This window comes from Hyla sarda, chromosome 3 (genome assembly GCF_029499605.1).
Source record: "Hyla sarda isolate aHylSar1 chromosome 3, aHylSar1.hap1, whole genome shotgun sequence".
In the NCBI taxonomy this organism is placed as follows: domain Eukaryota; kingdom Metazoa; phylum Chordata; class Amphibia; order Anura; family Hylidae; genus Hyla; species Hyla sarda.
The window spans coordinates 412540514-412567931 of record NC_079191.1 but is presented as its reverse complement, the minus strand read 5'-3'; the positions used below and the strand labels follow the sequence as shown (position 1 = coordinate 412567931).

Genomic DNA, 27418 nt, shown 5'->3' with positions numbered 1-27418 from the left:
GCCCCGCCCCCTGCCCATATAAGGGAGCGGCAGCCATGCTTCTCTCTCTTACCTTGTGGGCTGTCATGAGAGAAGGATCTGCGCAGCAACTAACGCAGCAAGTTAGGCCCGAGCCTTGCGGCAACGGCTGAACTATTCTAAGTCTAGAGTGTATCAATCCCCAGACACTCTGCAGCATCACCGGACCTAATATAACCCCTAAATCCGGACAGATCTGCAAATATCTACCCTAAATTCAGAGACTGTATGACTAGCTCAAGGTCCGCAACAACTGCCAGTCACTAAGCAAGATAAGGACTGTTTATATGAGACTGTTACTGTGCCTTGGATACTGCAAGCACTTAAGTAAAGTTGTTCAAGTTCAATCTCCTTGTGGACCTTCAGTCATTTCATGCACCGATCATTACTGGGAAGGGCGGCGATAGGCCGGAGCATTGACTCAGCATACCAGCCCTCAGCCTGGCGTCACGAACTATAGGGTTAACATTATCCCCTCCTATACCGATACCATACCACCACTACCATACACCCCCCAAGGACTACCACACATATATATATATATATATATATATATATATCATAAGATAAAAAAAAGTTATCCAAGTTTGGTATAATGGAAATTGTAGTGGCCCATAGATGAACTCTGGTGATTATTGCAATTACTACAAAATGTTGCCCTACAAAAAAAAAATTTCTGGCTTCACAATACATTATATGATCAAATAAAATGTGACAGTGAAAAGTGCAACTTGTCCCATGAGAAAAAAAAAAATAAGCCCTAATAAAACTACAACTCCCAGCATGTCCGGACAGCCTTTGGCTGTCCGGGCATGCTGGGAATTGTAGTTTTGCAACAGCTGGAGGCACCCTGGTTGGGAGACATTGGACTACAAAATACCAGGATCAGCAAAATGAACACAGCAAAGTCAGTTGTCGCCTCTAAATGACTATATTGTAACTTTCATCTGATGATTTATCACACTATACGGTCAATAAAAGCAGTTCCTTTGTGTCTATCTATGGAAATGGATGAGTATCAATCACGGTCATGATAGGATTGGGTGAATATAATAAAAATACAACACTTAAAAACATATCCGCTATATACAGGATAGGGCATAAGTGTTCGATCATACGCAGTACATACTAGTGTTGAGCGGCATAGGCCATATTCGAATTTGCGATATTTTGCGAATATATGGCCGAATATTCGTCATATATTTGCTACATTAGCATATTCGTAATATTCACGTTTTATTTTCGCATATGCGAAAATTTGCATATGCGAAAATTTGCATAGACAAAAATGTGCATATGCGAAAATTCACACGCCAGTCTCACACAGTAGTATTAGAGCTAGAGATGAGCGAACTTACAGTAAATTCGATTCTTCACGAACTTCTCAGCTCGGCAGTTGATAACTTTTCCTGCATAAATTAGTTCAGCTTTCCGGTTCTCCGGTGGGCTGGAAAAGGTGGATACAGTCCTAGGAAAGAGTCTCCTAGGACTGTATCCACCTATTCCAGCCCACGGGAGCACCTGAAAGCTGAACTAATTTATGCAGGAAAAGGCAGCAACCGCCGAGCCGAGAAGTTCGTGACGAATCAAATTTACTGTAAGTTTGCTCATCTCTAATTAGAGCCTTCTTTACACCACACAAGCTGGAAGCAGAGAGGGGTGATCACTGTGATGTGTACTGTGAAAAAAAAAAACTAATATTCGTAATTGCGAATATATAGTGCTATATTCCCGAATATTCGCGAATTCGCGAATATGCGATATTCGCGAATAAAATTTGCTTTGCGAATATTCGCGGGCAACACTCGTACATACATTGTCTACAGAAGCACTGGAGATACCCAAGTACAGAGCAGGCATCTCCAGCACTCTCACAGACAATGCATGGAGCACGTGCCAGCACTCTGCTCCATGCCGCTGCAAGAGCTGCGGTGCCATTCTGGAGATTGCGGGGAGACAAGCAGTCAGAACTCTGAAATCAGGAATCAGTAACGCCAGGCCTCAGAGTCGACTATGGAAAATTAGAAAACACATCACTATAAATTCTTTAAATAATATATAGTACCGTATATATTTAAAGAGTACCTCTCATGATCTTGTTAAATTTTATAATTCTACCAGGTCACTGCCCCCATCATGATAAACCACCCCCTGCCTTTATTTTTATTATTTTTTAGTTTTCTACCTTGATATTGCTCTGTATTTTCTGCTCAGTCTCAGTCAGATTCACAGACTGGGAAGGGGGCGTTCCCCAGCAGGTGTGACATCATCTGAAGCCATACAGGGGAGAACTTCCTCCCTCACTCTGCTACACAGGGGCGGACTGACACCACTCAGGGCCCGCCAGACCAAATAAAGCAAGGGCCCCCAGCAAGACTCCACCCCTAGCCCCACCTCTGCCCCAACCCTATCCCCGCCCAGAATGTATATGAATATTTGCCATAGAAAGGAATAGGGGGTGCAGTGTGCTTGAGGCTATGGTGTACTATGAGGGATGGCAATGCCAATCACCTTAACTACACCAAGCGCTTAAAAACATTGAACTATCCTCCTCCTTTTTATGCCAACTTGGGATCTCTTTCTGTTATACCCAGTCCAACTTGGCTCCAGCCTTCACTCACCTTAAAGGGGTACTCTTCTGGAAAACATTTTTTTTTTTTTATCAACTGGTGCCAAAAAGTTAAACAGATTTGAAAATGACTTTGAATAAATAATCTTAATCCTTCCAGTACTTATTAGCAGCTGCATACTACAGAGGAAATTCTTTTCTTTTTGGATTTATTTTCTGTCATGACCACAGTGCTCTCTGCTGACACCTCTGTCCATTTTAGGAACTGTCCAGAGCAGGATATGTTTGCTATGGGGAATTTCTCCTGCATTGGACAGTTCCTGACATAGACAGAGGTGTCATTAGAGAGCACCATGGTCGTAACAGAAGAGAAATCCAAAAAGAAAAGAATTTCCTCTATAGTATACAGCCGCTAATAGGTACTGGAAGGATTAAGATTTTTTAATAGAAGTAATTTACAAATCTGTTTAACTTTCTAGCATGAGTTGATAAAAAAAAAAAAAAAGAAAAAAAACAAGTTTTTCACATCTGACATGATGGCACAGTCAGGTATATAACTCATCTCTGACTGTGCCATCATATAGTGAATGGTAAAAAAATAGCAACTGGTCCATTTATAAGCCACACGTTTTACCTTTTTTGCCCCCTGCTTGGGTGAGGCTGAGGCCTCTTAGATTTATTAAAGAAATAGCACAGCAGCACAGAGTATTTCTGGAGGGAACTGTAGTGAGGTAGACTGTCTGCTTCACTACAGTCCCTGCCAGAAATACTCTGTGCTGCTGGGAAGCCTACTCCATCTTCTACCTGCCTTTCACCGCCCCCTACATGATGGTACAGTCAGAGATATAAGTTATATTTCACATATAACTTATAAGTCAGACTGTGCCATCATGTAGGGAGCAGTGAATGGAAGATAGAAGATACATACAACTATACAATTCATAAGCCACCCACCTGGCCAGGCTAGCCTGTTTTGGGTCCATGCAGCTGTTGACTGAGAAGGCCGGCAGAGAGATCAGGGCACTTCTTCGGGAGGGCTCTGTACACTGAGGACAAGCAGGGCTCTGTACACCGGGGACAAGCGGGGCTCTGTACACCGAGGACAAGCAGGGCCCTGTACGCTGAGGACAAGCAGGGCTCTGTACCCTGAGGACAAGCAGGGCTCTGTACACTGAGGACAAGCAGGGCTCTGTACACCGGGGACAAGCGGGGCTCTGTACACCGAGGACAAGCGGGGCTCTGTACACTGGGGACAAGCGGGGCTCTGTACACTGAGGACAAGTGGGGCTCTGTACACTGAGGACAAGCGGGGCTCTGTATACTGGGGACAAGCAGGGCTCTGTACACTGGGGACAAGCGGGGCTCTGTACACTGGGGACAAGCGGGGCTCTGTACACTGGGGACAAGCGGGGCTCTGTACACTGGGGACAAGCGGGGCTCTGTACACTGAGGACAAGCAGGGTTCTGTACACTGAGGACAAGCAGGGCTCTGTACACTGAGGACAAGCAGGACTCTGTACACTGAGGACAAGCAGGGTTCTGTGCATTGAGGACAAGCAGGGCTCCATACACTAGGGACAAGCAGAGCTCTGTACCTCTGTACACTGAGGACAAGCAGGGCCCTGTACACTGAGGACAAGCAGGGCCCTGTACACTGAGGACAAGCAGGGCCCTGTACACTGAGGACAAGCAGGGCCCTGTACACTGAGGACAAGCAGGGCCCTGTACATTGAGGACAAGCAGGGCCCTGTACACTGAGGACAAGCAGGGCCCTGTACACTGAGGACAAGCAGGGCTCTGTACACTAAGGACAAGCAGGGCTCTGTACACTGAGGACAAGCAGGGTTCTTCACCTGAGGACAAGCAGGACCCTGTACACTGAGGACAAGCAGGGCCCTGTACACTGAGGACAAGCAGGGCCCTGTACACTGAGGACAAGCAGGGCCCTGTACACTGAGGACAAGCAGGGCTCTGTACACTGAGGACAAGCAGGGCTCTGTACACTGAGGACAAGCAGGGTTCTGTACCTGAGGACAAGCAGGGCTCCGTACACTGAGGACTAAGCCTGAGGACAAGCAGGCCTCTGTACAAGAGAGAGCAGGGCGGCGGGCACACTGATCATTGGCACAGTGAACTCAGACGTGGCGCTGCTGCGCTTAGACGTGAGGTCGCGTCACCCCCACGGTGACGTGACCTCACGTGTAAGCGCAGCAGGGTCACACCGGAGTTCAAATCGCCTCTCCCAGGCAGCCACTGCGGTTCTCTTACAGGGCTGCCATGGCTTTGTGGGAGATGCAAAACAGCAGCCAGCAGCAGCGTTCTCCGGACCCGGGTGTCGCGGGCAATTTAAAAAAATAAAATAATTTGATTTAATTTGACAGGTGGCAGACAGCGGGCCCTTTTCCCCGCCAGGCCCTTTGGACGCCAGGCCCTCAGTCCACCCCTGCTGCCCAGAGCAGTTCAGTGTGTGGTAATGAGCTATGATTGTATAAGGCTGCACCCCCCCCCCCCCCCTCCTCTCAGCATTTCCTCATTTTGGACTTTTTCTGGGACAGCAGGAGTCTAAGTCTGTGCAAAAGATGGGGGAAAATGTGCTCTGGACAAGTAGGGAGACACCTAGTGGCAGCTTTTTTAAACACAAATAAAACATAGAAAACTTCATTTTTTTTTAAACAAAGTACATTAGAAAGATTTTTTATTTACCATAAGGAGTGCAATAGCAAAAATAAGTTTTAATGAGAGTGCCCATTTAAAGAGGTATTTCCCTACTTTAAAATGTATACCCTATCTTCAAGGTCGGACTCCCCCCCCCCCCCCCCCCCCCTTCCGTCCAGCATATTGTTTCATATGTCATGGGACTGCTGTAAAGCATATCTCTAAATGCTGTGCAGTAAGCTCAGGAAAGTGACATATTCCCTTTAAGGCTTTACAGTGAACCTGTCATAGCACAGAAAAAATAATGCTTCTATATGTTACTCACTAGGTCATACAGAGGCTTTACGTGTCTATGTGTCTAGCTTCTGTATTTGGCTCACAAACCCCTCTGTTCTGCTGCTCACTCATTATGACATCCCCTGCTCAGGAAGGGGCATGCCCGAGGCAAGAACTGAACCCGCCCTCACTCACCATGCATTCACTTCCTCCCTGAGTCTGCTGTGCTGTGCTGGGTCTCTGCATCCAATCACTGCAGGCTGCTCTGTACCACCCTCCCATCTGTTTTCATGCTGCAGTTTGATTGCCGCACATTAAAACTTTGGACAACACTTAATCCTACATCGGCCCCGTCTTGCATGCTCAGGGACAAAGTACTCCCGCACTGGACACACCAGGTCTGCTGCACATCCAGTCACTCATTCATCTCCTGTGATGTACAAATATTTCATGGACGTTCTGCTCTGAGGCGGCTGATGAAATATACGGAGCTGGAAGTTTAAAGGAATGTGTGAATTTAATAGAATTTTAGGCCAAAACGAATTCCTAGCGCTGCGGCCACGGGTCATCCTGCAGGAAGAATTATTATTTTACATTTTAATATTGCCTATTTCCATTGTATGAAGTTAGATTTTACGGGGCTTAATGGTCTGCCTGGCAGCGGAGATAAAGATGGAAACGGAAAACATTATCACAACCTCCACACACGTAGGAGGAGGCCGCGCCATAATAAAGCTGCAGAGCGTCGCAGCACAAATTTCTATTATTTATAACATCAGCAACGATGTATCAAGCATTATCATATGTATAATCCCTAAGTGACTTTTTAATATTCATGCCTTAAAATGACCCCCCCCTAGAAGACCAATGCAACGACCCCTTTAAAGACCACCTCCAATTAATGAAATTAACTATAACAATTCCTCACTTCCCTCTATTACTGTTAATAAGCTGAATCCATTCTGACCATAGGAAGATAATAGTCACAGAGAGCAAAGCAGTGCACGCAAACCCTACAAAAAATATGGATTATTACAGAGACTTGGATGAAATATTCTGGCTGCAACGCTGGTTAATTCTTTATGACCGATACAATATATCCACCGAAGCAGAACTGTACGGTACCATATACATAACTAGCTGCTGCCACCTAGTGGAGGACCCAGGGATGCAAAATTAAGCTGAATCACCAAATGAAAAACTAGATCTTTATCTTATCGATCGGTAAATAAGAGCAAAAATATTCAAAGTTACTCATAAGTGGTAGCTCCGGAGACCGTAGAAGATTTAGAATAAAAAATAAATAAATAAATAAATTAAATAAATAAATAGCGTGTTTCTCCGAAAATAAGACCGGGTCTTATATTAATTTCAGTCACAAAAAACACACTAGGGCTTATTTTCGGGGTAGGGCTTATTTTTTATTGGTATGTACATTGAACAAAATACATTGCCCCCCAATGTGTCCCCCCCCCCCCCCCCCCCGCCGTTTTATCAGCCCAGCGCTGCACCCCACATCTCTCCCCCCCGCCAAATAATTATCAGCCACTGCGCTGTACTTTGTATTCCTGTGCCCGAGCTGCAAATATTAAAAAACAAACTTTAACTTACCTTCGTCCTCCGTTCCCCGTTGCTAAGGAACCGGCCTCATGGCTGTTCTTGCTGCTTCCTGGTGTTGGGATGTCTCAGAGCCTTCAGCCTATCACCGGCCGCAGCGATGTCCCGCCTCTGCCGATGATAGGCTGAGCCCACCGTCATGTAAGAAGTCGGCCTGCACCTTACATGACAATGCGCTCAGCCTATCATCGGCAGAGGCGGGACATCGCTGCGGCCGGTGATGGGCTGAAGGCTCTGAGACCTCCCAACACCAGGAAGCAGCAAGAACAGCGGAGAACAGTGAGGCCGGTTCCTTAGCAACAGGGGAACGGAGGACAAAGGTAAGTTAAAGTTTGTTTTTTAATATTTGCAGGCCGAGCATTGTCTAGGTTCTATTTTCGGGGTAGAGCTTATATTGCAGCCCACTCCGATAATCCAGCTAGGGCTTATTTTTGGGGTAGGGTGTATTTTCGGGGAAACAGGGTAGGTGCCATCCCCTAAATGCTCGAAAATTATATTACCCAGAAGCATAACTTGAAGATCTGAAATAAGCCGACCATAGCCGACCCACCTTTCACCTCACTCATAGTATTGGTTTCATTATATGTGGCTGAGGGATCCTATAGACCACGTCCAAAGGAAACCTCTAACTTAACCCCAAATTTAAAGGGGTACTCCGGAAGAATGAAAAAAGATATATTTTTTAATCAAACGGTGCCAGATTATAAGGATTTGAAATTACTATTCAATAATTTAAATCCTTTCAGTACTTATTAGCTCCTGTATGCTCCAAAGCAAGTTGTGTAGTTCTTTCCAGTCTGACCACAGTGCTCTCTGCTGACACCTCTGTCCGTGTCAGGAACTGTGCAGAGTACAAGCAAATCCCCATAGTAAACCTCTCCTGGTCTGGACAGTTCCTGACATGGAAGGAGGTGTCAGTAGAGAGCACTGTGGTCAGACTGGAAAGAACTCAAGAAAGAAATGCAACTTCCTGTGGAACATACAGCAACTGATAAGTACTGAAAGGATTAAGATTTTTAAATAGAAGTAATTTACAAATCTGTTTAACTTTCTGGAGCCAGTTGATTTGAAAATAAATTTTTTTTTTGCCATGGGAGTACCCCTTTAAAGGAGTACTCAAGCGCAATATAACTTATCCCCTTTCCAAAGAATAGGGGATAAGTTATAGATTGCGGGGGGTACGAGCGCTGGGGCCCCCCCGGATCTCCTGGATGGGGCCATGGCAGTCTGCAGGAAGTGCAGTTTCGGTCCCCAACATGGAGGGGGCGTGTCGGCCGCCGCGGCATGTGGGGATGGAACGCCCCCTTTCCAGCATACTACCGCAGCCCCATCCAGGAGATCCCGGGGGGGGGGGGGGGGTGTAGGGATTGCAATACAGATGTCCTTTAAAGGGGTACTCCGGTGGAAAACTTTTTTTTTTTTTTTTAAATCAACTGGTGCCAGAAAGTTAAACAGATTTGTAAATTACTTCTATTAAAAAAAATCTTAATCCTTCCAGTACATTTTATGGGCTGTATACTACAGAGGAAATGCTTTTCTTTTTGTATTTCTCTGATGTCACGACCACAGTGCTCTCTGCTGACCTCTGCTGTCCATTTTTGGAACTGTCCAGAGCAGGAGAAAATCCCCATAGCCAACATATGCTGCTCTGAACAGTTCCTAAAATGGACAGCAGAGAGCACTGTGGTCGTGACATCAGAGAAATACAAAAAGAAAAGCATTTCCTCTGTAGTATACAGCCCATAAAAATGTACTGGAAGGATTAAGATTTTTGTTTAATAGAAATAATTTACAAATCTGTTTAACTTTCTGGCACCAGTTGATTTAAAAAAAAAAAAAAGTTTCACACGGGAGTACTCCTTTAAAGGAAAAGGGTCATCACGCTAGTCCAGTGTTTTCCAACCAGTGTGCCTCCAGCTGTTGCAAAACTACAAGTCCCAGCATGCCCAGACAGCCTTCGGCTGTCTGGGCATGCTGGGAGTTGTAGTTTTAAAACAAATAGAGACCCCCTGATTGGAAAACACTGGTTTAACCTGACAGTTCACTTTCACAGTAGAGTTAAAGGGAAAATAGTAAACTAGATCGAGACCCACAATTGACAAGTCCTAGCAATTTTCAATAGACAATCTAGAATTGAGATATGGGTACCAATGTCCCCCGGAGGATTTCTGCTGATTAAAAAAAAACATAATCAATATTTTGTGATCAATTATTTAGCAGAGTGGATGTGTAAGCATTATAACCTTATATAAAATCCACTGACACGTGCAATATACAACCTGCATGGATGACAGTGTAAATGTGATTTAATCAATAATGAACGCGCCAATCCGGCCCAACCAGCTGTCAATCAAAAAATAAATTACTGACAAGGGGGTCAGTCCCCTCTATGGTTCTTCCATATGGGACAAAGATGCTGCAGATTGTCCACAGAGGACAAATCCATAGCACAGTGTTTTCCGACCAGGGTGCCTCCAGCTGTTGCAAAACGAAAACTCCCAGCATGCCATTTTCCAATCAGGGTGCTTCTATTTGTTTTAAAACTACAACTCCCAGCATGCCCAGACAGCCTTCGGCTGTCTGGGCATGCTGGGAGATGTAGTTTTGCAACAGCTGGAGACACCCTGGTTGAGTAACACTGCCATAGCATTTTTGCAGAGAATCTGCACCAAATCTGGAGAATCTGCACCTAATTGGGGAAATAATGAGCAAAGGTGGCAGCAGGGAGCACTGTGGTCGGACTGGAAAGAACTACACAACTTCCTCTAGAGCATACAGCAGCTGATAAGTACTGGAAGAATTAAGATTTTTAAATAGCAAAACAAAGAAAAAACAACTGTGCAATTTTGTTCACTATATGGTAAAATGGACACGCTAAATTTATTCTACAAGTATGATTTTAACGGTTCCAAATTTTCAGCAAAAAATGATTTTTAAAACATTTTCTTTTTCTAATTGAAAAAAAAAACAAACTAAATATATATATATATATATATATACACACACACACACACCGTATATATATATATACACATATATACATATACATATATATATATATATATATATATATACATATACATATAAAGATCTGTGATTTGCCATGTTCTGATCTGTATATTTTTTCTTAGTTTTATGGAGCTGTGTGTTGGCTCCTTTGCGCTATGAGTAGAGATGAGCGAACTTACAGTAAATTTGATTCGTTACAAACTTCTCGGCTCGGCAGTTGATGACTTATCCTGCATAAATTAGTTCAGCTTTCAGGTGCTCCCGTGGGCTGGAAAAGGTGGATACAGTCCTAGGAGACTCTTTCCTAGGAATGTATCCACCTTTTCCAGCCCACCGATGCACCAGAAAGCTGAACTAATTTATGCAGGATAAGTCATCAACTATCGAGCCGAGAAGTTCGTGACGAATCGAATTTACTGTAAGTTCGCTCATCTCTAGCTATGAGCTGTAGTGTAAATCATTACTATATTCCCGTTGATGTGACTTTTTAAATCACTTTTTATTTCATTTTTTTTCTGAAATGTGATGAGACTAAAATCTTTTTTGCATTTACACTGTTGACCGTGTGGAATGCAAAACAAATTAGTATTTTTTTAAAGGGGTACTCTGGTGGAACACTTTTTTTTTTTTTTTTAATCAACTGGTGCCAGAAAGTTAAAGAGATTTGTAAATTACTTCTATTAAAAAATCTTAATCCTTACAGTATTTATTAGCTGCTGAATACTACAAAGGAAAGTCTTTTCTTTTTGGAACACAGAGCTCTCTGCTGACATCACAAGCACAGTGCTCTCTGCTGACATCTCTGTCCATTTTAGGAACTGTCCAGAGTAGGAGAAAATCCCCATAGAAAACATATGCTGCTCTGGACAGTTCCTAAGATGGACAGAGATGTCAGCAGAGAGAACTGTGGTCATGATGTCAGCAGAGAACACTGTGGTCATGATGTCAGCAGAGAGCTCTGTGTTGCAAAAAGAAAAGAATTTCCTCTGTAGTATTCAGCAGCTAATAGATTTGTAAATTACTTCTATTAAAAAATCTTAATCCTTCCAGTACTTGTTTAACTTTCTGGCACCAGTTGATTTAAAAAAAAATAAAAAATAAAAGTTTTCCACCAGAGCACCCCTTTAAAAAAAAAAAAAAAATACAAATGTGTTTTGCATTTATGCTATTAAAAGATCACATCCCTAATTCCACACGGTCAACAGTGGAAATGCAAAAAATATTTTTCTCTCATCAAATTTCAGAAAAAAAATTAAATGAAATAAAAAGTGATTTTAAAAAAGTTGATTAAAAAAAAAAAAAAGTTTTCCACCAGAGTACCCCTTTAAATTGGAAGGGGGGGGGGGGTCGATTTGAGATTTTAATAGGGGGAAGGTTTTTTTAAAAAATATTTTTTACAATAAATAATTATTTTTTTTATTTATTTTTTTTACACTTTTTTAGTCCCCCTATGGGACTTTTATAAGCCATTGCTTATATAGATTAATGCAGTGCATATGCATTGATTTATATGATCGGCGCTCTGCTGGTATTGCCTGCCATAGATAGGCTGTATCAGCAAATAAGTCATGGATGGCACTGACCAGTGGTCACTCAAGCCTCAGGCCTCTGCTATTGACGGCTGATCAGCATCCTGCCATTACATTATCATCTTATGATATGTTATTTATGTCAGAAAGTCCCATTGTTGAGGGGCTTTAGTATGCATATGTCTCTATAAAGGCTCATTCATACTATGGAGTCTGCACCCGGAGACATTCCAGATAGAGATTCGCCTGGCACCAGGACCAGACGGAAATGCATTTCAGAGCGGATTCTGCTGAAAAAAGGAACATGTTCATTCTTTCGCTGTATACTAGGGTCCGGAATTTCCGCAGAGGAACATCGGGGAAATTCCATAGTGTGAATGGTGCAGAAGAATGCCATAGAGAATAATGGGAGGTCGCTGTACAGTTTTTTCCAAGCAGAATTCTGGAGCAGAAAATACTTAGTGTAAATAGGCCCTTACTCTCTCTGAGGCTGGGTTCACACCACTAAGGCTATGTTCAGATGGACGTAAAATGTGCAGAATGTCTGACGGCAGCTCGGAAATGCGTCTCACAGACAGCAATGCATTTTCTTGCAGACTCCGCAGAAAGAATGGACTTGTCTATTCTTTCTGTAGACGCCGGTATCAGAATTTCTGCGACAGAAACATCTGGCGCGGAAATTCTGCCGTGTGAACAGCGCAGCATTGAAATCAATAGGACTCTGCTGCAGCGGATTGTTCATGTAGAATATTCCGTGCAGACATTCCACTCAAGTTGCTCCCGTGTGAAGAACAATAAAGTATCTTCAAAGGGGACAACTTTAAAAGGGTACTCCGCCCCTAGACATCTTATCCCCTATCCAAAAGATAGGGGAAAAGATGTCAGATCGCCGGGGTCCCGCTGCTGCAGCACCCCGCTATCATTACTGCGCAGAGCGAGTTCGCTCTGCACGTAATGACGGGCAATACAGGGGCCGGAGCATCGTTACGTCACGGCTCCGCCCCTCATGACGTCACGGCCCGCCCCCTTCAATACAAGTCTATGGGAGGGGGAGTGGTGGCCGTCACGCCCCCTGCCATAGACTTGCATTAAGGGGACGGGCCGTGATGTCATGAGGGGCGGAGCCATGACGTAACGATGCTCCGGCCCCTGTATTGCCCGTCATTACGTGCAGAGCGAACTCGCTCTGTGCAGTAATGATGGCAGGGTGCTGCAGCAGCGGGACCCCGGCGATCTGACATCTTATCTCCTATCCTTTGGATAGGGGATAAGATGTCAAGGGGCGGAGTACCCCTTTAAGGAGACAACCCCTAAGGGATTCCTTAATGTGATGCTACTTGGCCAAGAGAGGATAAAACCTTAAAGGGTTATCCAGGAAAAAACTTTTTTTATATATATCAACTGGCTCCAGAAAGTTAAACAGATTTGTAAATTACTTCTATTAAAAAATCTTAATCTTTTCAGTACTTATGAGCTTCTGAAGTTGAGTTGTTCTTTTCTGTCTAAGTGCTCTCTGATGACATGTGTCTCGGGAACCGCCCAGTTTAGAAGAAAATCCCCATAGTAAACCTCTTCTAAACTGGGCGGTTCCCGAGACACGTGTCATCAGAGAGCACTTAGACAGAAAAGAACAACTCAACTTCAGAAGCTCATAAGTACTGAAAGGATTAAGATTTTTTAATAGAAGTCATTTACAAATCAGTTTAACTTTCTGGAGCCAGTTGATATATATAAAAAAGTTTTTTCCATGATAAACCCTTTAATTACTGCCACACAAATGCCAACAATTTATCTCCGAGCCGACGTTTTTAGTTGTGTAATTCATTACATTAATCATTGTGTATATTTCTGCCTCAAATGTCAGCCCGGTCCTTCTTCCTCTACCGCCAATGACTCCTGATGGAGTACCCATGTAACTGATCGGTACACACACATTACTTTCCCCAGACACAATAATCAGCGCCTTTTGAGGTTATTAATTTTGGAGTGAGTTTGCCCGATGTGGGAAATGAACAGTTCTGCTGCGCAAAACAATTGTCTCCATTATGGTCACAAATTGTGCAATTCTCTAATCTGCACATAGCAGAGGCCCACATTCTTTTTTTTTTTTTTTTTATGGGTGATGGCATAATGGTAGGTCAGTGTTTCCCAACCAGGGAGCCTCCAGCTGTTGCAAAACTTCAACTCCCAGCATGCCCGGACAGCCTTCGGCTGTCCGGGCATGCTGGGAGTTGTAGTTTTGCAACAGCTGGAGGCACCCTAGTTGGGAAACACTGTGCTAAGGTTTAATATTTGGTGCTAATTCAGCATTGCGCCCCCCTGAATTCAGTGGCTGGAATCGGTAAGGTGCAGGGGAAAACGGTGATCATAAAGTCCATATTTGGACCTTTAAAGTGTCGTAAGCTGTTGATCGCACCACTAAAATGGACAGAGATGTCAGCAGAGAGCACTGTGCTCGTGATCTCAGCAGAGAGCTCTGTGTTCCTCTGTAGTATTCAGCAGCTAATAAGTACTGGCAGGATTAAGATTTTTTAATAGAAGTAATTTACAAATCTGTTTAACTTTCTGGCACCAGTTGGTTTCAAATAAAAAAAGTTTTCCACGGGAGTACCCCTTTAAGAGCTGGGGAGAAAGCCACACTCTGCCGCAAACTTTCCCTGCTTATTTCTCACAGTGGCAGTGGGTCTTGGGGGTGAGACAGTGTCTCACCCCTAAGACCCACTGCCACTGTGAGAAATAAGCAGGGAAAGTTTGCGGCAGAGTGTGGCTTTCTCCCCAGCTCTTAAAGGGGTACTCCCGTGGAAAACTTTTTTTTATTTGAAACCAACTGGTGCCAGAAAGTTAAACAGATTTGTAAATTACTTCTATTAAAAAAATCTTAATCCTGCCAGTACTTATTAGCTGCTGAATATTACAGAGGAACACCGAGCTCTCTGCTGACGAGTACAGTGCTCTCTGCTGACATCTCTGTCCATTTTAGTGGTAAATCAATGTTTATTGCATAGGAAACACAAAATCAGAAACACAAGTGTCACCAATAAACAGCATTGGCAATAGAAAAGTGAGGCAAGGGTAAACAGTCGCCGCCTATATGGACATCAATCCCTGACTATGCGGTATCAAGCGGCAAAAACATACCCCAATAACAATACGTTAAAAAAAAAAGGAAAAAGAACTGTCCATTTTAGGAACTGTCCAGAGTAGGAGAAAATCCTATGCTGCTCTGGACAGTTCCTCAAATGGACAGAGATGTCAGCAGAGAGCACTGTGGTCATGATGTCAGCAGAGAGCTATGTGTTCCAAAAAGAAAACCATTTCCTCTGTGGTATTCAGCAGCTAATAAGTACCGGAAGGATTAAGATTTTTTTTTATAGAAGTAATTTACATCTGTTTAACTTTCTGGCACCAGTTGATTTAAAAGAAAAAAAATTAATTAATTAAACTTGACCTTTTTTTGCTATAGAAATCTATGCAGAGAAAAAAGGTCAGATCTGCTGGCTGGCCGGGGAGTAAAAAGCAATGTCGTGCCATTCCCCAGTTTATAACTCAACTCTGTAAGACCTAATGCAATCTCAACTTTTGATGTGTCTGGCCAACATGTCAAAAGTTGTTTTAAATGACAGTAATGCTTAAAGAGTAGCTCTCATGATCTTGTTAATTTATAATCCTCCCAGTTCACTGCCCCCATCATGATAAGCGGGATGGTCTTGCTGCGGCGGTAGCAACCAGGTCGTATTCACCGGCAACGGCTCAACCTCGCTGACTGCTGAGAAGGCGTGGGACAGAAGGACTAGGCAGAGGCAAGGTCAGACGTAGCAGAAGGTCGGGGCAGGCGGCAAGGTTATTAGTCAATGTGGATAGCAGAAGATCTGGAACACAGGCTTTGGACAACACTAAACGCTTTCACTGGCACAAGGCAACAAGATCCGGCAAGGGAGTGCAGGGGAAGTGAGGTGATATAGCCAGGGAGCAGGTGGAAGCTAATTAAGCTGATTGGGCCAGGCACCAATCATTGGTGCACTGGCCCTTTAAATCTTAGAGAGCTGGTGCGCGCGCGCCCTAAGGAGCGGAGCCACGCGCGCCAGGACATGACAGCCGGGGGCTGGGACAGGTGAGTGACTTGGGATGCGATTCGCGAGCGGGCACGTCCCGCTATGCGAATCGCATCCCCGCCGGCAGTGTCAGTGCAGCGCTCCCGGTCAGCGGGTCTGACCGGGGCGCTGCAGAGAGAGAAATGCCGCGAGCGCTCCGGGGAGCGCTCGGCGTAACAGTACCCCCCCCCCCCTTAGGTCTCCCCCTTTTTTTGTCCGGCAATTGCTTCACGTGGGACGAGGACACTGGGAGCGATTGTAGGGTTTCCTCATCAAATGCAGGCAGTTCAGCAGGAGTGGGAATGGGGAGGGAGGGCAGAGGGTGAAGCTTGGCACGGGGCAGAGTGTTACCAGGACGGGGGATATGGGGAGGCAAAGTATAGTCCTGATAGGCTTTGGGGAGACCAGGTGTAGGAGGAGGCACCGAGGCTTGCCTGACGGGACTGGGAGGAGACGTGAGGCATTTCTTGCGGCAAGCAGGGCCCCAATTCTTGATCTCCCCGGTGGTCCAGTCAAGGGTGGGAGAATGATGCTGGAGCCATGGCAGACCGAGGAGGACTTCAGAGGTACAGTTGGGAAGGACGAACAATTCAATCTTTTCGTGATGGGGTCCAATGCACATTAAGAGGGGTTCTGTGCGGTAACGCACGGTGCAGTCCAATTTAACTCCGTTGACCGAGGAAATGTAGAGCGGCTTGACGAGACGGGTCACCGGGATGCAGAACTTATTCACCAAAGAGTCCAGAATAAAATTTCCAGAGGCACCAGAGTCCAAGAAGGCCACGGCTGAGAGGGAGGAGTTGGCAGAAGGAGAACTCCACACAGGCACCGTGAGACGTGGAGAAGCAGACTTCGTACCATGAGACGCCACACCCACATGAGCTGGGTGCGTGCGTTTCCCAGAAGTGGAGGACGAATAGGGCAATCCACCAGGAAATGTTTGGTACTGGCGCAGTACAGACAAAGATGTTTTTCCCTACGGCGAGTCCTCTCTTCCTGGGTCAGGCGAGACCGATCCACTTGCATAGCCTCCTCGGCGGGAGGCCCAGGCGTAGATTGCAAAGGATACTGTGGGAGAGGTGCCCAGAGATCAAGGTCTTTTTCCTGGCGGAGCTCCTGGTGTCTCTCAGAAAAACGCATGTCAATGCGGGTGGCCAAATGGATAAGTTCTTGCAGGTTGGCAGGAATCTCTCGTGCGGCCAGCACATCCTTGATGTTACTGGATAGGCCTTTTTTAAAGGTCGCGCAGAGAGCCTCGTTATTCCAAGATAATTCGGAAGCGAGAGTACGAAATTGGATGGCGTACTCGCCTACTGAAGAATTACCCTGGACCAGGTTCAGCAGGGCAGTCTCGGCAGAAGAAGCTCGGGCTGGTTCCTCGAAAACACTATGGACTTCAGCGAAGAAGGACTGGACTGTGGCTGTGGCAGGATCATTGCGGTCCCAGAGCAGTGTGGCCCAAGACAAGGCCTTTCCAGAAAGAAGACTTACTACGAACGCCACCTTTAGACCGTTCTGTGGGAAAATGGTCCGACAACATCTCCATATGTAGGGAACATTGAGACAGAAAGCCACGTCAGAGTCTAGAGTCCCCATCAAATTTGTCCGGCAGGGACAAGCGGAGGCTAGGAGCGGCCACTCGCTGCGGAGGAGGTGCAGGAGCTGGCGGAGGAGATGGTTGCTGCTGTAGCAGTGGCAGAAGTTGCTGTAACGTGGCGGTCAACTGCGACAGCTGCTGTCCTTGTTGGGCAATTTGCTGCGATTGCTGAGCGACCACCGTGGATAGGTCAGCGAGACTCGGCAGCGGCACCTCAGCGGGATCCATGGCCGGATCTACGGTCACGATTCGGCTAGCTGGATGTGGATCCTCTGTGTCAGCGAGGGATTGGCGTGGACCGTGTCGGTGGACCGGTTCTAAGATGCTACTGGTATTCACTAGAGCCCACCGCAAAGCGGGATGGTCTTGCTGCGGCGGTAGCAACCAGGTCGTATCCACCGGCAATGGCTCAACCTCGCTGACTGCTGAGAAGGCGTGGGACAGAAGGACTAGGCAGAGGCAAGGTCAGACGTAGCAGAAGGTCGGGGCAGGTGGCAAGGTTCGTAGTCAAATGGAATAGCATAAGGTCTGGAACACAGGCTTTGGACAACACTAAACGCTTTCACTGGCACAAGGCAACAAGATCCGGCAAGGGAGTGCAGGGGAAGTGAGGTGATATAGCCACGGAGCAGGTGGAAGCTAATTAGACTGATTGGGCCAGGCACCAATCATTGGTGCACTGGCCCTTTAAATCTTAGAGAGCTGGCGCGCGTGCCCTAAGGAGCGGAGCCGCGCGCGCCAGGACATGACAGCCGGGGGCTGGGACAGGTGAGTGACTTGGGATGCGATTTGCGAGCGGGCGCGTCCCGCTATGCGAATCGCATCCCCGCCGGCAGTGTCAGTGCAGCGCTCCCGGTCAGCGGGTCTGACCGGGGCGCTGCAGAGAGAGAAACGCCGCGAGCGCTCCAGGGAGGAGCAGGGACCCGGAGCGCTCGGCGTAACACTCCCCCATAGTACAGTGACCCCCCGACCTACGATGGCCCCGCCATACGATCATTTCAACATACAATGGCCTCTACGATGCTTTTGTATGTCGGGGTTATCGCATAAACGGCTATCTGACAGTGCAGACTGCTTCAGCTGCCACCGGATAGCCGTTTACGGTGCTCCGTGTGGTCTGTTGACGATCACTTACCTGTCCTCGGGGCTCCGGCGCGTCCTCTTCGGGATCCCCTGCATCATCGGCGCTCTCCATCGTCGTCATCATGTTGCCGCACATGCCGTCCCATCATCCAATAGGAGCGGCATGCGTAACGTGATGGCGGTGACGGAGAGCAAGGATGCCGGGGAAGCAGAGGCCTTGCCGGAGCGTCGGGGACGCAGCGACAGCGATGGAGGGCGACATCCAGGGCAGCGGTGATGGTCCGGAGCGGCGGGGACACGTGAGTACTACCTCCAATACCAGTGGTCTTCAACCTGCGGACCTCCAGATGTTGCAAAACTACAACTCCCAGCATGCCCGGACAGCCAACGGCTGTCCGGGCATGCTGGGTGTTGTAGTTTTGCAACATCTGGAGGTCTGCAGGTTGTAGACCACTGTCCTATACTTTACATTGCACGGATTGCAACAGCTGGAGGCACCCCTGGTTGGGAAACACTGACCTATACTATATACTACTGTATAGTCCAACATGCTGGGAGTTGTAGTTTTGCAACAGCTGGAGGCACCCCTGGTTGGGAAACACTGGCCTAGACACTATACTACTATATAGTCCAACATGCTGGGAGTTGTAGTTTTTGTTTGGGGCAGCTGTTAAGCCACAGGCTGTATCAGGGCATGCTGGGAGTTGCAGTTAGTAACTAACTGCAACTCTTGAATTAAATAAAAAAAATAAATAAAAAAAAAGCAATCAAAAAGTCACATCGGAACAGAAATGGTACTGTTAAAAACCACGTATCGGGGTGCAAAAAATGAGCCCTCATACAGGCCAGTATAAGGAGAAATAAAAAAGGTTATAGGGGTCAGAATAGGACAACATTTCCCCTGCATGTGTATCCTGTGATGTCACGCATAATTATGCAAATGAGCATGTCCGGTATCTTTTTTGAAAGAAAGTTGGCAACCCCACCCTCAGCACTCACCGAGGGTCCAGTACGAGGCCTCTTCCAGGAGGGCCGGGCTGCTGTACATTGCGTGCATATACATGGTGTAGATCATCAGCTCCGCCAGAAACCACCACAAAACAAGGCGACATACATCTGACAACAATCCAGAAAAAGCTAAATCCGTCCATTTTGTGTCCTGCACAAACATCTGGTAATAAAAAGAAAACACCAACATTGTCAATCTCCTGCCAAGTGTCGTACTCCTCCTATACACAGTATAACTCTTATAGAGGGCGAGCTCTTTGGTCATCCCCATCAACATAAATACTGGTATCAGCCAGGCCGTAGGTTTGTTTTAATGGACAGAGTGCCACAAAACGTGGACATTGGCTTATCTTCAGGATTCGCATAGTAAAATTGTTTTTTTTATTTGTCCACATTTTAACTCTTTAAAAAATGTAAATTGGTGGACAACTTCTTTAGAATCTATTCACATGTACAGTATCCTGCGCATGTTTAAAGGAAATCTGTCACCAGTGTCACCTGCACTAACCTGTCGGTACCAACAGTGCAGGTGACACTGATGACAACGGTACTTACCTTGTCCCGTTCCGTGGCGGGGATCTCCGGTAATCTTCTCCGTTATGCTTCAGCTCTGGCCCGGCTTGGGGCATGGGCGGAGCTTAGTGACATTACCGCTGCTGTTCTCTAGCAGTGGGACCCAGCAGGGAGCAGCAGAGGTGACATCACTAAGCTCCGCCCATGCCCTAAGCCGCTGCTGCTCTCTGCAGGATCCCACAGCAGCGGTGACATCAGTAAGCTCCGCCCATGCCCCAAGCCGCTGCTCTCTGCAGGATCCCACAGCAGGATCCCCCAAGCCGAGCCAGAGCTGAAGCTTAAGGCCCCGTTCACACGGAGTAATTCAAGAGGAATTTACTTGAGTAATTCCTCTTGAATTCTCTGCTCCAAATTAAGGCTCATCTCCTCTGCCCATTGGCTTTAATGTTATTTCTGCTTTCCTGTTCACACTGCGGAAATTCTGCTAGCGGAATTCCGACGCTGAATTCCGCTCCGCTTGAAGAAATAACATGTTTATTCTTCAAGCGGAATCTGTTAGCAGAAATCAATCGAAGTCAATGGTAAAAAAAAATTCCGCCCGACATCGTTTTCGCGCGGGAATGGCTGAAAAACCCTTCACTTCTTTCTCCCTCATTTCGCGCAAATTTTGCGTGAAAATGAAAAAAAAATTTCCGCCGGTAAATTTTTCGTCGAGAATTACTCTCGATTTACTCAGTGTGAACATACCCTAACGGAGAAGATTACCGGAGATCAGCGCCATGGAATGGGACAAGGTAAGTACCGCTGTCATCAGTGTCACCTGCACTACCTGTTGGTACTGACAGGTTAGTGCAGGTGACACTGGTGACAGATTTCCTTTAAAGGAGTACTGTTGTGCAGTATAACTTATCAGTGTCTGATCGCCGGGGTCCAACCACTAGGACCACCCGCGATCTCATGCACAATTCCCCCGGCTCTCCCCAGGACAGCTGATCCGTCCCCTTCATGTATGCTGCGCATGGGGCCCATGTGACCATGCCTTTAGAGTAAGTTCACACGCAGAGGATTTGCTGCATATTTTCTGCAGCTGATTTTGCTACCCGTTAGTCAAGTCAATGGGTAGCAAAATCAGGAGCAGAAAATATACAGCAGATCCTGTACATGTGAACATACCCTCAGGGGTATTTACAAGCTACATATTTATGGCATATTCACATGATGGATAACAGAAGATGTGTAATAGGAGATAGATATGAGATCGATAGATAGATAGATAGATAGATAGATAGATAGATAGATAGGAGATAGATGCTTGAAAATGGTCGCAATGGGCGACCGTAACGTCGCACTTTGGATGGAATACATTTTTATTTTTTTCCCCTTAACTATTTTGTTGGAGTGCTGCAAATTCTTCTTCTTGTGTAGATAGATAGATAAATAGCAGAAAAACAGTGGCACACAGGTGGCTATGGTGAAAAAGATGTGGCTTTTATTCACCAAACAATGGCAACGTTTCGGCTGCCTCTCGCTCGACAATGGCTGCGAGAGGCAACAGAAACGTCGCCATTGTTTGGTGAATAAAAGCCACATCTTTTTCACCATAGCCACCTGTGTGCTGCTGTTTTTCTGCTATTTATTTGATCTGGGACTTTTGGGACCAAGTCCATCTACAGCGAGCAACAACTTGAACTATTGTTTTTATGCAGTGCTGCCCGTATTTTTTCTTTTGCTAGATAGATAGATATTAGACAGATATGAGATAGATAGATAGATAGATAGATAGATATGAGATAGATAGATATGAGATAGATAGATAGATATGAGATATGAGATAGATAGATATGAGATAGAAAGATATGAGATAGATATGAGATAGATAGATATGAGATAGATAGATAGATAGATATGAGATAGATAGATATGAGATACATAGATAGATAGATATGAGATAGAAAGATATGAGATAGATAGATATGAGATAGATAGATATGAGATAGATAGATATGAGATAGATAGATAGATAGATATGAGATAGATAGGTAGATAGATATGAGATAGATAGATAGGAGATAGATATATAGATAGATATGAGATAGATAGATATGAGATAGATAGATAGATATGAGATAGATAGGTAGATATGAGATAGATAGATAGATATGAGATAGATAGGTAGATATGAGATAAATAGATAGATATGGGATAGATAGATATTAGATAGATAGATAGATAGATAGATAGATAGATATGAGATAGATAGATAGATAGATAGATAGATATGAGATAGATAGATATGAGATAGATAGGTAGATATGAGATAAATAGATAGATATGGGATAGATAGATTTGAGATAGATAGATATGGGATAGATAGATATGAGATAGATAGATATGAGATAGATAGATAGATATGAGATAGATAGATATTAGATAGATAGATATGAGATAGATAGATAGATATGAGATAAATAGATAGATATGAGATAGATAGATAGATAGATAGATATGAGATAGATAGATATGAGATAGATAGATAGATAGATATGAGATAGATAGATAGATATGAGATAAATAGATAGATATGAGATAGATAGATAGATATGAGATAGATAGATATGAGATAGATAGATAGATATGAGATAGATAGATATTAGATAGATAGATATGAGATAGATAGATAGATATGAGATAAATAGATAGATATGAGATAGATAGATAGATAGATATGAGATAGATAGATATGAGATAGATAGATAGATAGATATGAGATAGATAGATAGATATGAGATAAATAGATAGATATGAGATAGATAGATATGAGATAGATAGATAGATATGGGATAGATAGATATGAGATAGATAGGACATAGATTTGTGGCTGCTGGCCCCTCCTGGATATTATTATACATGTACAGTAAATCACAGGGTGATTCCCTTTCTCCCCCATACATTGACCTTCTATATTTGCATATTCAGATGTAATTTTATAAATGTAATATTTGCTGTCTCTTTTCTCCTCCCAGGTTAGGGTTCAGCGGCCACCTTGTAATAAATTTACCGTACGCTCACATGTAAGTGATTTGCCGCATTTGGGAAAACATCAATCTGATTCTCAGAGACAAGAGAATTACCATATGTAACATTGACATATAGGCTGAAGCTGTGCAGACCGGGAGCTCACCGGAGGTTCTAACCTTCACCAACAAAGCCCAGCACATCTCCATTCTTTTCATGTAAACACTTGTACCGGGATCAAACTATACACGGCAATTATTATGTAAAACTACCGCACCGCTAATGCATATGTATCGCTACAGAGCTACAACCTGTGTGCCTGGAATATGTGACCACGTCATTGTCATATATCACATCTGCTTCCAAAGTTACTGGGGTTGGAGAGGATTAATAAAACATTGCTGTTTGGTTCCAAAAACATCACCTCACCAGACAATACCAGACACAGCCCATAGTCAGGCACGGTACTATTAATATTTTGTTCGGTTTTTTTTGTTTTGTTTTTTTAGGCACCAGCATTGGAGGTACTTTACAACCTGAAATCATATATTCTGTAAATGTAATGCCCTCCTTTGCAGGAAAAAGATGCAGCATTACCATGACTTTGGAACTATAAATAAATATGTGTGCATATTTGTATATATGTATGTTTCTGCATCACTTCTAGACAACTAGAGTTTAAAGATGTCCAGATACTGAATCTCCACAGCCCAAGAGTAAACAGCAGAGTCAGGACAGTTAAACTATACTTTACCATGGCGTTGGTCCAGCAGCAGGATGTTTAAAACACCTGGACAATCTCCGTAGCCCGAGAGTAATGTGATCAGGAGATGTATCGGAAGTCCCATGCAGGTCTATAGTACTTCTGGTACATCTTCTGATTGCATTACTCTCGGCAGTGGAGATTGCCCAGGAGTTTAAAAACATCCTGCCACGGAACCAACCTCATGGTAGACTATGATTTAACTGTCCGGTAGGCAGGTGCAGAGAATACTTGGGTGCAGGAAGAGGGGACGGGGCTGAGGGGGAGAGAAGATTTTTTGTGGGCTTAGAGAAGAGTGAGAAGAGAGGAAAGAGAAGACATCAGTGCGGGGGTAGGGAGAGGACATGGCAGCGCTACTGCAGTGAGGAGTGCAGGGAAGAATACTCCCCAATGGTGGTAGGAAGGGTATCTTTGAGCCTCTCTGGATCATATGTGCCTGAAGCCAAACTGAATGCAGTGTAAACATTGCCCCAATGACAAACCAATGACAAATTTCAGAGCAATGCTATCAATTAGCCGGCACCTGAACGTGAACACTTTGCAGTAGATAAGCTGAACTATCAATCGTGATTTAACACTTAGCGTGCCTTCATATTCCCCTTTAATAACCGCACGCTGTGTAATTATCCCACAAGGCTGAGCGATCACATTGCACAGAATGTGGACCCAGTTGTATATCCTTCTGCATAATCTGAAATGATATCACAGAAAGTTCTCTCTTAGGCTGGATACATTACTAAACACCCACACTTACTCCTGTCACATTAGAAATGTATATGAAATTATTTGTCATAGCAACAGATCAAGAACAGAAAGAACGGAAAGTGTTACAGGATCAGCGGCCATGTGAAGGGTTCAGACATGTAAGAGAGGGCGGAAGATCAGAGCCCGGCCATAAGCGACACATAGTAAGGATAGATGATATATTATGTAGCTTGAAACCTGTGTGAACTATCGTGATCCCCCAAGTGTCAATGTGCAATAGCTTCATACTGTATAGAAGAGATATGCCTATCTTATACTGAAACATTTATTAGGGAAGGGGTTAAATCATTTTTATTAACTTTATTTTTACACTTTTTACGTTATGTTATAGCCCCCATAGGGGGCTATAACATGCAGTACATTGATCTCTGCCACTGATCAGCGCTATGTCATAGCATAGCGCTGATCAGTGTTCTCGGGGCTCTGCCTGCTGGAAAGTCATGGAGCAGCAGATCGCCGATAGGACGACGGAGAGGCAGGTAGGGATCCTCCCGTCGTCCTCTCAGCTGATCGGTACATCGTGATTATGTCGCAATTGTCCCAATCAGCCCGACTGAACTGCCGGGACACTTTTAGTTTCCTTTAAGGGTTAAAGGGGTATTCCAGGAACAAACTTTTTTTCTTATATCAACTGGCTCCACAAAGTTAAACAGATTTGTAAATTACTTCTATTAAAAAATCTTAATCCTTTCAATAATTATCAGCTGCTGAAGTTGAGTTGTTGTTTTCTGTCTGGAAACGGTGCTCTCTGTTGACATCTCTGCTTGTCTCGGGAACTGCACAGAGTAGAAGAGGTTTGATATGGGTATTTGCTTCTAAACTGGGCTGTTCCCGAGACACGTGTCATCAGAGAGCACTTAGATGGAAAAGAACAACTCAACTTCAGCAGCTCATAAGTACTGAAAGGATTAATATTTTTTAATAGAAGTAATTTACAAATCTGTTTAACTTTCTGGAGCCAGTTGATATATATATAAAAAAAGTTTTTCCTGGATAACCCCTTTAATGCCAGGCATCGGCCTGATCGCCGGTGCCAGGCATTAACAATGGGTCCTGGCTGCCCTTAGCAACCTGGACCCACCGGGTTTAACCCGTTCTCTGCTGGTGAGAAAGGTTTAAACCCGGTAAACGGGACCAGGGCATACAGGTACGCCCTACATCCTTAAGGACTTGGGATGCAGGGCGTACCAATACGCCCTGCGTCCTGAACAGGTTAAAGCAACTAGGAGAAGCAACTAAAGGAACAGCACAACATAATGATCTAAGACAAGATGCTTTAGAATAGTTTTTTCTTGCAAAATACAATTACTTACTAAAGCAGACATGTCGGGAGAGCTGCCCAGGACTCACTAGAAATCTTTATAGCAGTGTTTCCCAACCAAGGTACCTCCGGCTATTGCAAAACTACAACTCACAGCATGCCCGGATGGCCAATGAATGTCTGAGCATACTGGGTGTTGTAGTTTTTCATTCGTTTACTGAAGAGTGGATCATAAGACAATTTTGGCTCTTACCTGTTTAGCAAAGTCATTGTAGTTGATGATGGGACCGTTGTGGAAGAGAGGGTAATAAAAAACATATGACATCAATGAAGGGAAGGAGAAGGGGGTCTTGTCACTTGTTTGTAGACCACTGTACTCTAAACAGTAACTTGTGTAAAATAGGAAGCGCACGGTGAGCGTGAACTTCAGGAGGTAGAACTCATTCTCACTGTCGTACCACGACCGCTAGAAACAAGACGGGAAGATCAGAACACATACATACATGGTTTGCTTCACGTATTTGATACTAAAGTTACATGGGGGAAGATTTATCAAAACCTGTGCAGAGAAAAAGTGGTGCAGTTGCCCATAGCAACCAATCAGATTGCTTCCTTCGGAAGCAATCTGATTGGTTGCTATGGGCAACTGCACTACTTTTACTCTGCACAGGTTTTGATAAATTTCCCTGCACGATATTTATATTCAAATTCCATTCAAATGTGAAGCTGGAATAAACCACTGTTTGTTTCCAATGGCAACAATTATAAAGCAGCTCTGGATTTGAAAAGAGATTAAACATCATAAAATGAAGGCTTTCACTTAGAGGAAACCCTTGATGTGGTATTATTTTTGAAGAACCTTTCAGTGGTCGTTATAAAGTCAATACAAAAAGGACTGTGACCCAGGGTAGTGCACAAAGGAAAACTAATATTAGAGGTTGGATAAGCATAAGTCAGTCTGGGAAAGGGAGGAAAAGAAGAGAGGAAGTAAAGGAAGAGAGCAAGGAAACAGGAAAGAGAAAGGAAGGGAAGAATTGAGGAAAGAAAAATAAAGGGAAAGGGGATAAAGGAAGGATGGAAGGACAGAGGAAGGGAGCAAGAAGGGGAGAGAGGAAGGAAGTAAAGGGCAAGAGGAAGAAAGGGAAAAAGGAAGGAAGTAATGGGCAAGAGGAAGAAAGGGAAAAAGGAAGGAAGTAATGGGCAAGAGGAAGAAAGGAAGAGAGGAAGTAAAGGGCAAGAGGAAGAAAGGGAAAAAGGAAGGAAGGAAGTAAAGGACAAGAGGAAGAAAGGGAAAAAGGAAGAGAGGAAGTAAAGAGCAAGAGGAAGAAAGGGAAAAAGGAAGGGAGGAGGTAAAGGGCAAGAGGAAGAAAGGGAAAAAGGAAGGAAGGAAGTAAAGAGCAAGAGGAAGAAAGGGAAAAAGGAAGGGAGGAGGTAAAGGGCAAGAGGAAGAAAGGGAAAAAGGAAGGAAGGAAGTAAAGAGCAAGAGGAAGAAAGGGAAAAAAGGAAGGGAGGAGGGAAAGGGCAAGAGGAAGAAAGGGAAAAAGGAAGGAATTAATGGGCAAGAGGAAGAAAGGGAAAAAGGAAGGGAGGAGGTAAAGGGCAAGAGGAAGAAAGGGAAAAAGGAAGGGAGGAAGTAAAGGGAAAGAGAA

At 44.7% G+C, this 27418-nt stretch overlaps 1 protein-coding gene across 6 annotated transcripts in view; it reads right to left on the bottom strand.

Annotated features, from left to right (window-relative positions):
* HHAT (hedgehog acyltransferase) overlaps positions 1 to 27418 on the bottom strand; it is a 489607-nt gene that overhangs the window by 286997 nt on the left and 175192 nt on the right. For all 6 annotated transcript variants that reach the window (XR_008891670.1, XM_056568209.1, XM_056568211.1 and 3 more), the window contains 2 exons: positions 26023 to 26235; positions 19444 to 19615 (listed from right to left, as the gene is read on the bottom strand). Coding sequence is in view for 5 of the 6 variants with exons in the window: in XM_056568209.1 (XP_056424184.1) it covers positions 19444 to 19615; positions 26023 to 26235 (385 nt within the window). In the remaining variant the exon portion in view is untranslated. The remainder of the gene's footprint in view (positions 1 to 19443; positions 19616 to 26022; positions 26236 to 27418) is intronic.